This window comes from Melopsittacus undulatus, chromosome 6, assembly GCF_012275295.1.
Source record: "Melopsittacus undulatus isolate bMelUnd1 chromosome 6, bMelUnd1.mat.Z, whole genome shotgun sequence".
Taxonomy (NCBI): Eukaryota; Metazoa; Chordata; class Aves; order Psittaciformes; family Psittaculidae; genus Melopsittacus; species Melopsittacus undulatus.
The window spans coordinates 19,249,326-19,265,105 of NC_047532.1; the positions used below are offsets into that span (position 1 = coordinate 19,249,326).

The window sequence follows — 15,780 nt, forward strand, 5'->3', positions numbered from 1 at the left end:
TTCCCCAGGGAGAAGAGGTCTGTCAGTGCTCTCTGGGAGGAGGAGAGCTTCCCCCCCCCCCCCCCCCCCCCCCACTTGTGAAATTCAGGTAATGAAAAGCACGAGCAGGAATGGGGAGCAACAAATGTTCTGATGAAGAGGGAGAGGAAAAAGAGATTGATTTGTCTTTGAAATAACATGCTAACCCCCCAGAGACAGCCTGGCCAGCCACTGCACTGACCTTGCTTTGATTTGAGTCTGGATTATATGTTTTATGCAGTGAAAAGTCAGCTCATTGGGAATGAATAACATCCCTGCTTGGGCTGAAGTCTAAAATCCTCTTTATTGGCATCGTCTGGGGATGACATAAGTAAGGACACTCAAGGTTGTCACTAGGTGAGCTCTGCAGACACTGGTGACAGAGGGACCATGCAAGCTGGGGTGCTGTTTCCCAGCTCTCATGCAGGCTCCCCCCTGCCTGAGCAGACCCAGCAGCTGGGGGGAGATGTGGGTGCCAGCACACTCCCAGGCAGTCAGGCTGCTGGAACACTGGAGCCCTCAGCCTCCATCATCGGGAGAGAGCTCAAGATCCTGTAGGACTGGTCTCTGCTGGGAAGATAAACATTACTTTGGGGCAGGAGAGTGCTTTGGGTTGGCCCCTTGAAGTCCCCCTGTGCAGCCAGGGAGGGGCAGAGGTGGATTAAGCCCTTCTCATCCCCCAGGTCCCATCACCAGGGCAGCAGAGGTGATGGTGAGGGGCAAAGTGCTGTGCTGGCAAATGCTTCCTGTCGCAACAATCCCTTACAGAAAGCAAAATGCCCTTCGGGGTTAAAGAAATAGGGATGTGATTCCTAGGGGAAACATAAACAAATCTGCGTGTAGCTGCTGCCTGAGGCCAGGCCCTGCTGCTGGTTAGCACTGATTATCTTGAACAAGAGCAGCCGCAGCAGTGAGGAACACCTCAGCCTTCAAGGAAAACCTCTTCCTGACCTTCATCGATTAGCATGTGGTTTATTCTCTAAAATGGAGATCTCTCGTTGCAGTAGCTCTGCCTGCTCTCACTGCCTGCCTGGGATCTGATTCCTTCCCTCCGGGTCCTGTTAGGGAGACCTTGGGCTTGGAGGTGCCTTGTGGCATAGCAAAGGTGCATAATTATTTCCTGTTCCCTAATTGCATCTCCCTGTTATTCCAGGAAATGTACTTTTGCTCTGTCAGTAAGAGTAAATAGGAGATCGCTGCAACAAGGGAGTAACCAGTAATGGTCTAGATGTGACTGAACTGCAGATAGAAAGGAGTTGGTTCACAAAGCAGCCAGAATAACAGCAAGAAAACGAAACTCTGAGATCTGGGAGGTCTGCTCTTCCTCAGAGGTTTGTCACTGAAAATTGGGCCGGGCAAAAGAATGGGAATGTATTTCTGTGGAAAATCCTGGGATGCTGTCCTGCTGGGCACAGCAGCAAAGCGCCCAGCCCCTGGGTCAGCTCCCTGGGCTTTGGGCTGCCAAGTCAGGCAAGATGTGCTGAAAGACCTTGCTTTAATGTAACCTCACCCAAGAGCACAGCAGAGCTCCCGGGAGGTCAGCGCTGCCTTGGGAGGCAGCTCCCAAGGGACGAGTGTGCCACAGGAGCCGGTATTGTCTCTGCACCCAAGGATGCTGCAGCGGTGTGTGGGATGAGCCCCTGCTGCAGGGCTCCAAACGAAAAAGCAAACCCTGGTGCCTACTGAAGGGCAGGGCTCTGCCGTCTGCTCTGCTACCCGGTGTAACTCCGTAGGTGATTTTTGGGTCAGGCTGGGCCTCGGGTCAGACCGGCTACCGCAGGGCTTGCAGCGAGAGCGGGCCCCAGTTCCCGTCGGACACCTCCGGTGGAGGGGGGCACATCCAGCCCCTCCGAGCCCCCTCACTCATCACAAGCTCGGCTGGCCTTGACACCCCGTTCACCCAGCACCTACGGGCACGGGGCTTTCCCGCTCCCCGCCCTCCGAGCACCGGGGGCACAGCGACCTCCTTGTTTCCCCCCTCTCGAATCAGACACAGCCAGGAGGGCACCGGGCCGGTCCCCCGGGGCTGCCCTTTGCCCTCCTGCCCCCGACAGGTGCGGTCGGACCGGGGTTCCGGCGGGTGAGGGGCGGGCAGGGGGCTCTGGGGCGTCCCGCCCCAGCGGGGCCGGCTCCGGGCCGTCGGGACCACCCCCTGCAGTCTCCACCTCCGGTCCCCGCCCTCTCCCCCTCCTCCTCCCCGTCTCTCCTCCCCTCGCCCGGCTCAGTCGGTCGCAGCCATGGCGGAGGGAGGAGAGGGAGAGGAGCTGCTCCGCCCGCCGCTGCCCGCCGGCGCCCCGGGCCCCAAGCGCTTGTGCTCCCGGGCCTGCCCGGCGGGGGGCACCGGGGCCGTTCACCCCCGTCCCGGGGCCGCAGGGGCCGGTGCGGGGCCGGGCGCGGGGGCCAGCGGGGCCCCTCCGGTTCTGGCCGGCTGCTGCCCCGCGGCGGCGGCGGGCACGGCGGGGGCGGTGGGGCCGGCGGCAGCGGCGTCGGGGCCGGGGGGCGGCGGCGGCGGTGAGGCGGGCAGCCTGCTGCAGCCAGAGTCGCTGCTGGACGCGGCGGCCAAACGGGTGGCGGGGAGCTGGGCCTTCGAGCGGGTGGAGGGCCGCTTCCAGCGCATCCCCGAGCCCGTCCAGCGCCGCATCGTCTACTGGAGCTTCCCCCGCAGCGAGCGGCAGATCTGTATGTACTCCAGCTTCCAGCCCGGCCGCGCCGCCGCCACCGCAGCATCCCCCGCCAGCGCCGCCGCAGGGGGACCCTCTGCCGCCGCTGCCCCCGCCGCGGCCGGTGAAGAGAGCCCCGCCGCCGGTCCGCCGCCGCCCGCCGCTGCCCCCGCCGCCGCGCCGCAGGGCGAGGGGCTGCCCTTCCGCCGCGGCATCCGCCTGCTGGAGACCGGCGCGGTGGACAACGTGCTGCAAGTCGGTGAGTGCCTTCGGGACGGGGCCCCGGGAGGCTCCTGTGTCCGCCTCTCCACTCCCCCCCCCTTCCCCTCCAAGCGCTTCAGCCTTTTGTCTGGCGCGGTTGTGGTTTGACAGGAAAATCCTGCCCCGGGGGCAGGGACCGCCTGGTGATCCGCTGGGAAGATGACGGCTGGCGGGTGGGAGGGCGGGGGGGAGCCCCCCCTCCTCATCCTCTCCCGATGGGGTGCGTGTACCCGGGTGTCACCGGTGGCTGCCCGCAGCGCGGCCGCCGTCCATTCAGCCCGAGTGGGAAATAAAGACACGCCCCCCCCCGCCCCCCTTTCTCCCCAAGAGCCCGTCGGGGATTTGTGTGGAAGCCCCGCTCCGGTGCCCCCCGCACCCTGGAGCACCCGGCCCGATGCTCCCACTGGGGTCCCGGCGCTTCCACCGGGAGATGGAGTTATCAACATAACGCATCTCCCCTACAGCTCTGAGCGTTTGTCTTTGTCTTCTCAATCACGGCTTTTTTTTTTCCCCTTGGAAAATCTCTAGGGGGGCATCTGTTCCCTGCTTTCCCTTTCCCAGCCCTCTGCCCGGACACGTTCAAAGGGACTGGCTGCTGGAGAAGGAAGGGGACAGTTGGGGTGATGAGTTGGGTGGACTGGTGGGTACCACTGGCGGTGCTCGGGGACGGCTGTGCGTGTTCTTCACTCTCCTTTGGTGGCGAAGGGGCCGTGGGAATGGTGATGGGAATAATGGCATCGTGTTCTCTCCATGGGCAGGTGGCTTTTGTGTGCACTGGCGGAGGGGGATTGTTGGAGAGGAAATGTTCTTCCTCTTCCCTCATCCTCCTAGTCCCCATCCGAAATCCGCCTTATATCCGTATATATTTAAAGAGAAGCAAATTGTGGTGTTTTATGTATAATAATCCACTCCCGGTTGTTATTGGAAGTGATTGAAATGCGCCTTTCCATTAAAATGACATTAGGCTAGAATTTGTTTTGCAAATGTGAAATGTAAATTCATCTTGTGCCAGGGTATGGCGTGAATGAGTGAAGGGAGGGTGGTTTTTGTTGTAAGGAATGGTGAGTTGGGCTGTGTTTATTTAAAGAGCCCTTCTTCCTTTTGGGGACAAAAAACCCCTTGCTTTAGAAAAAATCGGAATCCCATTTGGTACAGTTTACATCCAGAAGAGCTTTATCAAAACATTTTCCATTTGAGATGTGAAAATAGGAGACAGCAGAAGAATTCTCCTCCCACCTCTGAGGATATGCAGGGAAAATTCCTGTAGCACAAAAGGTTTTTCTCCGAGGATATGATTATACCCTTTTTTGGCTGAATTAATATTTTCTGAGGGCTGTGTTAAGATGATTAATTGTTCTGTTTAAAATACTTTAAACTTGAAACCAAATAATTCTTTTTTAGAAGGAGAGGAGTAGCTCTTCAGGAACTTTAAAATTAGGAGGGGAGGGAAAATAATAGCTTGCTGTGGGCGATGCTTTATTGACCTGCCCACCGAGGCGTGGGTGCAGCGAGCAGCCGGCGTGGGAGATGGAGGCAGTGGTTGCCTAAACCCAGGGCTGGTTCTATACAAAGGAATTTTCCTGTTTTAATGAGTTTTTATATTTCTTTACCTTTGAAACATGGCTCTGACGAGGCTTTAGCCGATGCTGTGAAGGATCTGGGTGAGCGCTGGGGTCAGGTGCGTGCAGGGCACGCAGAGTATTCCCATCCCAAAGTGACATCCAGCGCTGCATCCAGCATCATGCGTGCCTCGTTTCCTTGCATTTCCCCACTGCTGCTTTGGGCGAGCCAGAGGATGGCGAGGATGGTCCTGATTCTGGTGTTTCATATCCCCTGACAAATCTAAACCATCTCCTCAGCTTTGAAATCGGAGCTTGCTCCCATTGTCCTCCGAACCATCATCTTTTTAGATGAAGCAGCATGTTCTGGAAGCGCTCCCTGCGAAGTCGCTGGGTGATTTATCCCTGGTTTTTACAGCCCAAGAGGGGCATGCGGGATGCTGGCTGGGGGAGCTTGCTTTTGGAGGAGGGGGGTTCGAGTCTTGGCTGTAGTGTCGGTCATCTTTGGATGGCAGCGGGTGGGTGATGCGGGGTCACACACCTCAGGTTTTGTCCCTGGAGCAGCCCTGGGCTGGAGCAGGAAGGTTTACATCAAACAAAAGGCTGGGAAGGGCTGAGTGTTTATCCGGGGCGGACGGAGGCATAGCTGAGATGTCCTCCGCCAACTTTCCACATCCATCCTGCGGATGCTGCTGGAAGGTGAGGTGGAAGAGCTCCAGCCACTGGAGACACAAACACTTTTGTGGCTGCGTGTGTGTGTTTGCAGTTAAGATAGGAACTTGGTTGTTGGCTTATATGGGAACCATTATGTCTTGGAAAAAAATAAAACCCCAACCCTGGCTTGCTTGATGCTCGCCGGCGCTAAATCAAAACTACTGTTCCTCTCTAAGGATCCCTTTAATGGACACCGCCAGCTCCCGGCGTCACGACCTGAGGCTTGCACAGTTGAGATTTGCTGTTAATAAAGATCAGATGTTTGTACAGTTGTGTTTCTGACTCAGACCTGTGAAAGAAAAAAACCCAGAAGGATAGTACAGATGTGAAATTCCTGCTCTCTGTGGTTGGAAAAATCTCTTTGAGAAATTGAAAGCCAAGATCCAAGAGGAATGACCTTCTGGAGATGGGAGGATGGTGTGGAGGGGTGAGGGTTGTACCCATGGGGATAAACTGCTTCGGGCTTCAGCTCCCTCGTGCTCACAAAGCTGGCAGGTCTGAGGAAAAACATATATGCCGCATTATCAACCAATAATTCCTTCATGCTTAGTAAAACTTAAACGAGGCTTAAACCCTGATCTCACTGGAGTCATTAAATGGACTTTTTTTTTCCCCTTGCTCAAAGAAAGATCTTGGATGTTGAACACAGGCATCTTTGTCTTCTTAAAAACTGCTTTATTATTATGTGTACAGATCCCGTCTTTGTGTGTGTGTGGTGTGTGGGTTTTTTTTCCCTTTTAATTTTTAGACAAATGACAAAAGCATGCAGGAAAGGAATGCAGAAATGCCAGGCTTAATATAAAGCATGCGACTGCACTGCATGCCGGGAATCCTAAAGGATACAAAACCTTTAACGACAGCGGTTAATTTTTAACAAGTTCACTCGCATAAATATTTATGAACAAAAGTTTTTACACTATTATCTCTTGGGTTTTGGGAGAGAGAAAAGGCCTTTGGTGGGTTTTGACAGTAGGCTGTGATCTGGCAGAACAAATTCATGTTTCTCGCCTGCGCTCCCTGGTATGGTATAATAGGGCATAATGTGGTTTGGCCTCAAGTTGTCGCGGCTGCCAATGGGTGGGCGAGTGTCCGTGGCAGTTTTAGGTAGGAATTCTCCTTTTCCATTGCTTTCTGTGATTACTCATAAGAGGAAGCATCGAGCTTTGTGTTGTTCTTTGCGTTGTAACCGGCCTCTTAGGAACCTCCATGGTGTGTGTGCTCCTTCCCTGCAGATAAGCCTTTGTGCCCCAATGGGGAGGTATGCAGTCCAGCCATAAGTACATAGGCAGAATTTACTTTTGCTGTTAGAGCAACAATGAACCAGGGCTTTAGAATGCACAGGCTTTGTAAACACTTGGAGGGAGCCTGTGTTTTTCAGACCAGCCGTTAATTCTGAGTATTTTATCTGATGCTGTGCAGGTCAGCCATGGATGTCCAGCTTTCCCAGTTGGACATCCAGGCACAAGGGATTTTCTGACCCTGCTTCAACAGCCTTCTGCCCGGGCAGAGGTTAAGCTAGGCCTGCTACCTGTAAATAATACCCACAAATGCATTTTAAGTGCAAGAGTTTTGATTTGGAAGCTCTTTGCAGCAGTATAGTTTTCAGCTTCTGTTGGTGGTGTATATTTGTAATGATGCCTGTTGAAATGCAGCTTCAGGGGTAAAAATACCGATGGGTTCTTATGCTCTTAACATGGTTGAAACTACTTTTGGCTCCCCTCCTTTTAGTTTCATTTAGATTTTATTTTAGTTTTTTCTAAAAATGCTTACTTTTAGGTATTTGGTTTCCCTCCCTTGTGCTGTGGTATGGGGCAGAGTCTAAATTTGTATCCAGTTGGTTTTAAAAGTCTATGTGGTGTGCTGCTTTATAGAGCTGTTTATTTTGGGGAAAACACTTTGATGGGGCTCTAAGGGCCGGTTGTGGTTGCTTTTGTTTTGTGTAAAGATCATTCTCTTCCTGGGTCTAGGTTTAAGGCTGTATCCAGCAAGGGCAGGTTTGAAAGGAATACTATGGCTCACGAAATGTACTTATTTCATGTTGAAACCTGGTATCCTGTGGCAGGGTGCTGCTAAGGGAGTTAGTTCTGTATGCTCTCAGTTTTTGGGTGGGGTGGTTGTTGTACAACATGTCTCCAATTTGCTAATTAATTTTAACTTCATTTTTCTTTATGGGCAGAGCACTTTACCCTACCATATATATTAAAATACTTCAAACCACATAAAAGGGCCTGGCAGAGGTTCATTACCCTTATCATGATGGAAACTGAACACTTTAAATATGCATTAAACTCTTTACGCCTCTTTTTTTTCTTGCCTTAACATAATTAAAACAGAGGATTATCAGGCATTAAAACTTATGATCTGTTTATTACTGTTCCCTCATAGGTGAGACAGTTTTTGAGCATGTTCTTGGGGCTGTATTACAGAACCTGCAATTGGAGGTGGTGGAAACCACCAGAGTTTCTTGCTGGTAGTGCAGGGTGAGCTAACAGGGCTTTGACACCTGGAATTTTACCCCCCTTCTTTTTAAAGGGGATCTGTTTATTGGCTTTTGAGTCTTTTTTAAGAGTCTAAACAGACCCTCTGAAGCTGGGACATCTTTTTTAATGAGCTGGGTAATTACTCCAAGTAAAACTTAGCTTAAAGAGGCTGGAAAGCTGGGAAATAAAGCACAAGAAATGAAATCTTTAAGTTTCGGCTTTAAGAGTAAATAGGCTGGAAGTGGTTTTTAGTGTGACAAGTCCTGGTTTCTGGCTTGAGCAGGCAGTAGGAGTTCATTCTCTGCTTACCTGTGCTTGATAAAGCTTAACCCAGGTAAGAAGGTGCTTTTCTGCACTTCCAGCTCATGTGTCGTTAACAGCAGATTCTAATTTTGCCCACATGTAGAGGGAATCTTTTAGGAAACATGTAACTGTGCTAAAACTGCAGTAACATAAACCACATGTGCCTGCGTGCTTTGTTTCTGAAGCTTTGTGCGAGGGAATGTGCTTTGCTGTTACTTGACGCTCGCTTTGATGTTCGATGTTTTATGATTAGTCCCTCTAACCTCAGATAGGACTTTTGGAAAACTTAAATGAGCTTGTCTATGCAATAGCTCTGTAAAGTCACACTCAGCTGTGAATCATCTCTTGTGGTGTGTCAGCTTTTCATTTTCCTTGGATACATATATATTACAAAAAGAAAAAAAACCTTTAGCTTTAGGGTGGGAGGAAGAGTTTGTGGGCTGATGTGTTTCCTTGGCGCATATGTGAGCCTAGCCCTAGAGGAAGACTTGGTCCATGGGGAGGTGACAAGTCTTCGGTGTTTTTGGGGTTATGTCTTACACCCTTTCCCAGCAGGAGATCTTCTCCCATCTGGGGTTAGCCCATATGAATAGTGTGGTCAACCTTGTGCTCTCATTCAGTTTTTAGGGGTTTTGTATTTAGGCAGCATGGGCAGCTCTGTGTTCAGTGGCAATGTGAGTTTCTCCATCACTGTAGTAGCCCTTGTGGGGATTTCGGGAGGAGCAGCATCTCTACAGTTTCTCAAGGCAGCTGAGCAGTGGGGGAAGGAGCCTTCCCTTGCTCCCCTGTCTCTTAGCAGTGCTGGTTTCTTGGGATGGTGTGGTGGATGAGCTTTGTTGGGGTACTGGGAAGGTGGATGCCGGGTTCCTCTGCTGCTTTGCTCAGCAGGAGGCAGGTGATGGTTGAACCTGTGTTTCTCTGTGGAGCTCCCCATCTGTGGCTGATGTTGGTGATTTTATTCTGCAAGTAGCTACAGATGTGGAATAGTTACCTTGAGGGTATTAAAATGAACTTACAGTCTGTCCTACCTTACATTTGATAATGTCTTGGGGAGGTTATGTCATGGGGCTGTCATACTCCTGGTTGTCTGGGGAGGAAAGCGGCTCCTCTGATAACTTGTTCCTGCCTCTACTTAGTTTTGGCCTTCTCTAGCATCAATAGAAACTGATCAAATTTCCGAGGAAAATAAGAACTCAAAGGACACCAAACCTTGGCTGCATTAATAAGTGCTGTAAGACAAGTCTACCTTCTGGATGGAGCCAGGGTGTGGGGTAGTGGTGCTGAGCTCTCCTCGACTGCCTGCAGAGCTGGCGAAGTCTTGAAGATGCTCTCCTCCATGCTTGGAAGAGCAGGACTGAGCCCCATTTCGTTTTTCTCCTGGTGTCCATAAGAGAGGGTTTGGTGTACAGACTTGAGCCCTGACTTGTGCCTTTGCAACAAGACTTGGGAAAGGGCCCAGTAACATCTCACAGAGAGACACAGGTTCTGCAAAACACTTCTTGGGGGATGTGTGTGGGAAAGCATCTTCATGGATTCACAATGAAATGTCACAGGAGTGAAAATTGAGATTTTTAATGGATTTTTTTTTTATCCTGATGTTTAAATATGAATAGATTCCACTTGGTGCAGGGAGCGTTTTATTAAATGCTGAGGATTCACCTGTGCATGACACCACCGCGCTGCTCTCCAAATGGATTTTCTAGTGCTGCGTTTTAAGAGCATTTGCTTTTTTGTCTCAAGCTTACAGCTTAGGACTTTGTGCAGGATTGGGGTTAGGCCTTGTAAAATGGTGCATTTACAGTAATGCACAAATTAATAAAATCCTGGGCTTTTTCTGTGTCACATTTTGCTTTCTGGGTGCACTTTTTTTTTTCCTCTATAGAATCATTTAGGAGAAGACCTTTAAGATCATCAAGTCTAACCATTACCCCAGCACTGCCAAGCCCACCACTAAACCATGTCACTGAGGGCCTCATCAACATGGTTTTCTGAACACTTCCAGGGATGGTGATTCCACCAGTGCCTTGAGCAGCCTGTTCCAATGCCTGACCACTGGGTCTCAATCTCCCCTGGCACAGATGGAAGCCATTACCTCTTGTCCTATCACTTCTTGCTTGGGAGAAGAGACCAGCCACCTCCTCTCTCCATCCTCCTTTCAGATAGCTGTAGTAAGGTCTCCCTTAAACCTCCTTCACTGCTCTTCTCTGGACCTGCTCCAGCAACTCAGTGTCTCTCTTGTAGTGAGGCTTTCCGAACTGGATGCAATCTTACCTCTCACATTAAAAACAAAGCCATGAATGCGCACAGGAAGCAGATGTGCTGGGGTGCCAGCTTGGAAAGGTTGCATGTGGATACATTTGTCCAGCTTGTCATCTTACCAATGTCCTAATGCTGTCACCGCAGGGTTGAAATGGGAGGAGGGGGTCTGTGTCCCCCTTGGGTGCCTCCCTCATTGCTGGGGACCTGTAATGAGCTGCCTGCACCTATACCACCCAGCTTGTTTGACTGAGGGCTGCTAATCATTATTGAGGTTCGCTCAGCAGGATGTGGTGTGGTATCTGCCTGGCTGCTGTCCTTGCACCTGGAGACGATGCCTGTGCCCCGCAGCTGCTGGCAGAGTGGGATTCCCAATGGGAATGCTGGAGACTTGGTGTCTGAGACCTTGCCAAGGTCAGGACAGGCTGTGCCTCCGCTCCGGATGCTGTCCAGTACCCTTGGCCTCCATCCTTCAGCCGATGTTGGCTTATGGGTGACTGCTCGGGATGCCGATAATAGCCATTACTCGCTGTTGGTGTTATGTGGTTGTTAAAGGCAGGGAGCTCCGGCGGTGCCACGTGCTGTGCCCTGACTGCTCAGCTGCCTTGATGAAGATGAGTGCCCTGTCAAAGGGGTGGCAGAGCAACAAATGGGTTCCCGAGATAAATATAATTTGCATTAATGAACTGCAATGGCTTTGGATGCCAAATTAAAAGCAGTGTGTCTGGAAGATGACAAATAAATGTATTTTCTGCCTCACTCGCTGGTTCTCATCTCTTTTGATTTTCTTTATCATCAGAAAGAGGTTTTTTAGCTTTTTTTAAAGCCAGTTGTGTTTATTTTGGTAACAGTTCGTTGGCTGCTCTGTGTACAGAAGCTTTCTCTTGAAAGTACTGAAACTATATTAAAAGTGCTTTTGGCTGTCATCTTTTATTTTGCTTTGCCTTCGTTCTTCTCCCAAAGCTGGGTCGTTGCTGTATCAAATGCTCTGAAGCTGTCTGGTAGCATTTTCCCTGCGGTGCTCCGTATAAACTGGAAATAAAAAGGGAAGAAATTGCAGGATTTGGATTTCTGGAGCTTTTTTCCCCCCCCTCTGTGTGTGTGTGTGTCCCATTGAAGTCTGAGCAGCTGCCTCCATCCACACAGCCCGCTGATGGCATGCACAGATCTGTTTCTTGTGATTAAAAGGAGAAATAATACCCCAGTGTTTAGAGAGGGGCTGGGGAGTGTGCGTGTGTGTGTATGAGTAGTGCTTCTCCCCTCCTGCATGCCACTGCCTGCTCCTGCCTGTTTGGCCCAAGGACCAAGTGAGCCAGCAGCCTGGCTGCTCCTGCCTGCATCCTTACGGCTTTATATCCCTGCGAAGGAAGCATCCCATGCCGTTTGTGGTGAGCTGCAGCACCTCCACCCGGGTGGCCTCCTCCATCCTGCACTGGCGACCTGCAGAGGCCCTGGGGTTTTTATTCTGTTCTAAGGATGTTGAAGCATTTTGGTGGTGCTGCAGCCACTTGCTACCAGCGTGCTTTGAAAAACACCCAGCAAGTGTCGAGCATCTGTCTGTGAAGGGGGAGGAAATTCCCCCCCCCCCCCATTATTATTTTCTCCTGATTGTCCTCGCTTGGTGTGGCTTTGGCTATTATGGGTGTGTAAAATAGAACTATATATGACCTTTTATCTTACAAGAAATAGGTTAAGCCATTTTTAAAGAAAGTGGTGGAGTCAGCAGTGCTGCTAAGGAGCTGCTTTCGCATGGTTGATAGGCTGTGAAGCTGTTCAATGGACTTTGGTTTCAGAGACAATATCTGTTTAAATTAATCTTTGTCAGATACATGCCACTGCAGACAATTCAAATTCCATTTGCTTTCTGATCTCATAACAAAAAAGCACCTTACACTGGTTCTTTTATTGTAAAATTAACTTTTGTCTGTGTGTCCTGGAAACAGGGGTGGCATAAAATCTAGTTAAAAGGCTCCGTTATAGGAGGATTCTGTTTCTTTGTACAAGGCAGACTTTTTTTTTCCTCCCCCCCTTCTTTCCCTTGCGTGCATTTAAAAAGAAGACCAGTGTTTGAGATAGATTAGGGAGAATGCCAGCAGATGGACTGATTCTGTTGTTGCTGCTGGCAACCATCTAAGCAGCCATTTTGAACAATGCTGATACCGGGGTACTGATAACACAAAGATGAGGATGGGATAAATATCCAGCTAGTCCCTTTCTCCCCGCCTGCTCCTCCTCCCTCCCTTTCACGCTGCTGCTGCAGCCCTGTTATTAGAGAACCCGATTGTTTCCAGAGAAATGCCTCATCCTCTTAGCTCGGCTGGTGGATGTGTGCTGTTGCTTATCGCCTTGGTTTTCCTCATGGTTGGTGGAGACGCTGGCAGATTAGCTTCTCCTAGGAGTGTAAACTGCACTGGGTCTGAAGGGGAATGGGATATTTGGGTACTTTGCAGGCTTGATGCTCTTTCCTCTACCGTAGTAAAGCATGAGGTGTTTGGTCCTTCCCATGTAAGTGGAGACAGTTTCCTTCGCTTCTTGTGTGCATTTTAAGTGCTTAATATCAAAATGCGATGGCATTTGACAGATGAATTTAAGGTTTTAGGAGATGCACCATTATCTAAATGAGTTTGAGATCTCCTTTGTGCCAAAGTGATTAGTGTGGGATTGTGATTCCAAATTAAGGGTATCCCCTTCTCCCACTGAGGTTATCTGCTGGCTCTTGAGTATCAGGGTCAAGTTCATGTCCTGGACCTGCTGCTCTTGAGCTTCTTCAGATACATGTTCATATCTGTTTGTACCACTGGAGTTTTAGCACTGAAATTAGTGGCCTTCTGTCTCTCTGTTCTGTTTCCCATCTCTAATGGAATATCCACTTCATGGAGCAAGAAATTCCAACCAATCTTTACCTTTTCCTAGCAAATGACAAGAAAGCTGTTTTGTGTTTTACAAAAGGAATTCGGCCTGGATGAATGTGGGGTTGTTCTTAGGAAACCTGCTGGGCTTTGCCATGAGCTTTCTAGTGTAGCCCAGTCCTGAAAGTGTGATCCAGAGTGCTGGACAGGGGATGTCTTGTAGCCTTGGCCTTTTGGTACAAGAGCATCCGTGAAGTGTGAAGTTGCTCAGTAGAGCTGCCAAGCATCTTGGATAGGAGAGATGCCATTGGTATCTGGGGCTTGGGATTGCTGTAGGAAGAGCAGGGCTGGTGGGCTGGGAGACAGTAGGTAGCCTTCAATTGCAGTTTGGTGTCCAAACATACTGTGTAGAAATGACCTGTCCCCAAGTCCTCTGTAGGTAAGGCTCCCACGTTATGTGCTGCAGCCCCTCTGCAGTGCTTCAGCCATCTGGGAGTGTGAAGGGAGCCAGGCAGCCAGAGCAGGCATGGTGACGGGAACACCGTGTAGTGTTGATGCTGCTGCCTCTTGGTGAGCTGCTCTGGATTAGGGATTTGCATCTGATTTCCAAATTGCAGGTCTTTAAAGTGTTCCTGGAGCTGTCGGGCCCCACGTGAGGAGCTGAAGGTGAGCAGTAATAAGCTGCTGTGTTCTTGCTGCCTTCCTTACGTGGGTCTGCAGACCACAGGCTGAATGTTTGACCTGCTCACATTGCAGCATTTCTGAGACTTTCATGTGCAAGGTGATGCTCTTACTGTAGCTTTATTCCAGCTAAAACTTCTTTGGGGTTAAAAACTATGGGTAAGTCTCAAAGAAATCTGTATAGAATAGAATCATGGAACATACATCTAATTATATACAGAAGATGAAACTTTACTGTAAAGCAGCAGATGTAAGAATTAAAAAAAGGAGTTCGGCAAGCATTTTATGGTTTCCCTTTTTAATTTGTCCCCTCAGTCTGTTACATTTTGAGGTAAATCTTGTATTTCTTTTTTTTTTTCCTTTTGGGAAGTATGTTCTTCTTCTTGAATCTCCCTTCTTCTAAGCCTGCCTTATTTGATACATAAGCTGTGCACTGGCCATGTTTGATGGACTTGCTAAGACAAGGGGTGTCTGTCCTCGAAGTTAAAACATCAGGCTGTAAGATCCACTTTGGAAACGTAAGGGTGCATTGGAAAGCTCTCTGAAGACTTGAACTGAGAGGCCAGGGGTCTCAGCAGGTTCTCAGTCCAAGTCTTGCCTATATCTGAGGTCAGCTGGCATCGTTGAGAGATGCCTCTAGCACACTCAGAGGGCTCCAGTGCCTGGTGTAGTCCCCAGCTGCCTCTTCTCATAATAGCTCTTGTTGTGTCGCTTGGCCTGTGGCATTAGGAAATACCTTCTGGAGACTAGAAGATGAGTGAGAAGAGAGTGCCTGTTTTAGGCAGATACCTTCTTTGAAAGGTGGTGAGTTGGAAATGTGCTCTTCTGACCCCGGCTCATGATGAGGTTGGGCCTTAAAAGCTCCTGCAGGTTTTGCTGAAAGGAGCCAATGTGTGACCAAGTGTGATGGTGAACTCAGCGTCTTCTGGCGTGCTGCTTCTGTTCATTTGCTTCTCACTGTGGAAAATATTACTCATCAGCAACAGGCACAAAGCAGGTGCTTGTGAGGATGACCAAGAACGAGCAGTGGGTTTTGGAGTGCTTTTAAACTTATGCCCTCTGAAACAATGCAGAATGAAGCTTAGCCTAGTTGCTCTTTTCTAGAACCTCCTAGGTGGCATGGAAACGAACTCTGCCTCCCCTTCCTAGGGCTCTCTGCATCTCTTAACTTCTATTGAGTTTGACTCAGCTTTAGCTTTATGGACCTCACCCCACTACATAAAATTCAGGCTCTTTTAGCTAAACCCCCTTCAGATGTGCTTGATAGCAGATGGCTTTTTTGAGATGGAGGAGCCTGTTCAGACAGGGGTTTGTGAGGCTGCTGGTTTCAGAGCCAGGACATAACACCTTGCTGTTAAAACCTGTCTACAGCCCTCTATGAGACAAGGACAGCAGCTTCTGAAACCACCTCACCCAATGAATGGCAGAGAGCAGCACGTCCTTGCTTTCTTCTGCTTTTATGGTCGGTGTGGAAGGGGAGGTGATTGGCAAGGTCAGGCTGTTCCCATGCGGGTGAGGTGTTCTGGGAGCAAGTATTTGCTTTTTCATTTGGAAGTTACTGGTTACTTACGAAAACATGGTTTCTGGTCACCTCCTACAACCACATAACTGGGGGCATATGGGAAGAGTGGGTACCTTCAGGTGCATCACTCTGCCCGCTTTGAGTCATAACCCTCGTACAGCACAAACGTCTGTGTCCACATTCAGCATAGTGATGGGTTTTGAAAGATTCCCATGCCTTGTGCCCTGCCTTCAGCTGGAGGTTGTTTGCTGGTGGCTCACGGTGGTCTGCCTTCCCCATGGAGAACCTGAGGGGCAGAGGGGGACTTGAAGCGTGTTGTAACTGGTGCTGTGCTTGCTGGGAGAGGGAGCAGAGTCAGTCTGTGTTGTGATAAAAATCTGTTAGTTAGGCTCTGGAAAACTGTGAAAACTGACAAAAACTGGCCAGGATGAAGATGAACGATTAGATGTTCCAACCATTGCTCAGCTCATCGACTTC

The 15,780-nt window shown here is 49.9% G+C and overlaps 1 protein-coding gene across 1 annotated transcript in view; it reads left to right on the forward strand.

Annotated features, from left to right (window-relative positions):
- Nucleotides 1-2,240: 2,240 nt before the first annotated feature.
- Nucleotides 2,241-15,780, forward strand: part of ZSWIM5 (zinc finger SWIM-type containing 5) — a 100,400-nt gene continuing 86,860 nt past the window's right edge. Inside the window, exon 1 of the mRNA XM_034063870.1 lies at nucleotides 2,241-2,937. Within this exon, the coding sequence (XP_033919761.1) occupies nucleotides 2,256-2,937 (682 nt within the window). The 5' untranslated portion in view covers nucleotides 2,241-2,255. The remainder of the gene's footprint in view (nucleotides 2,938-15,780) is intronic.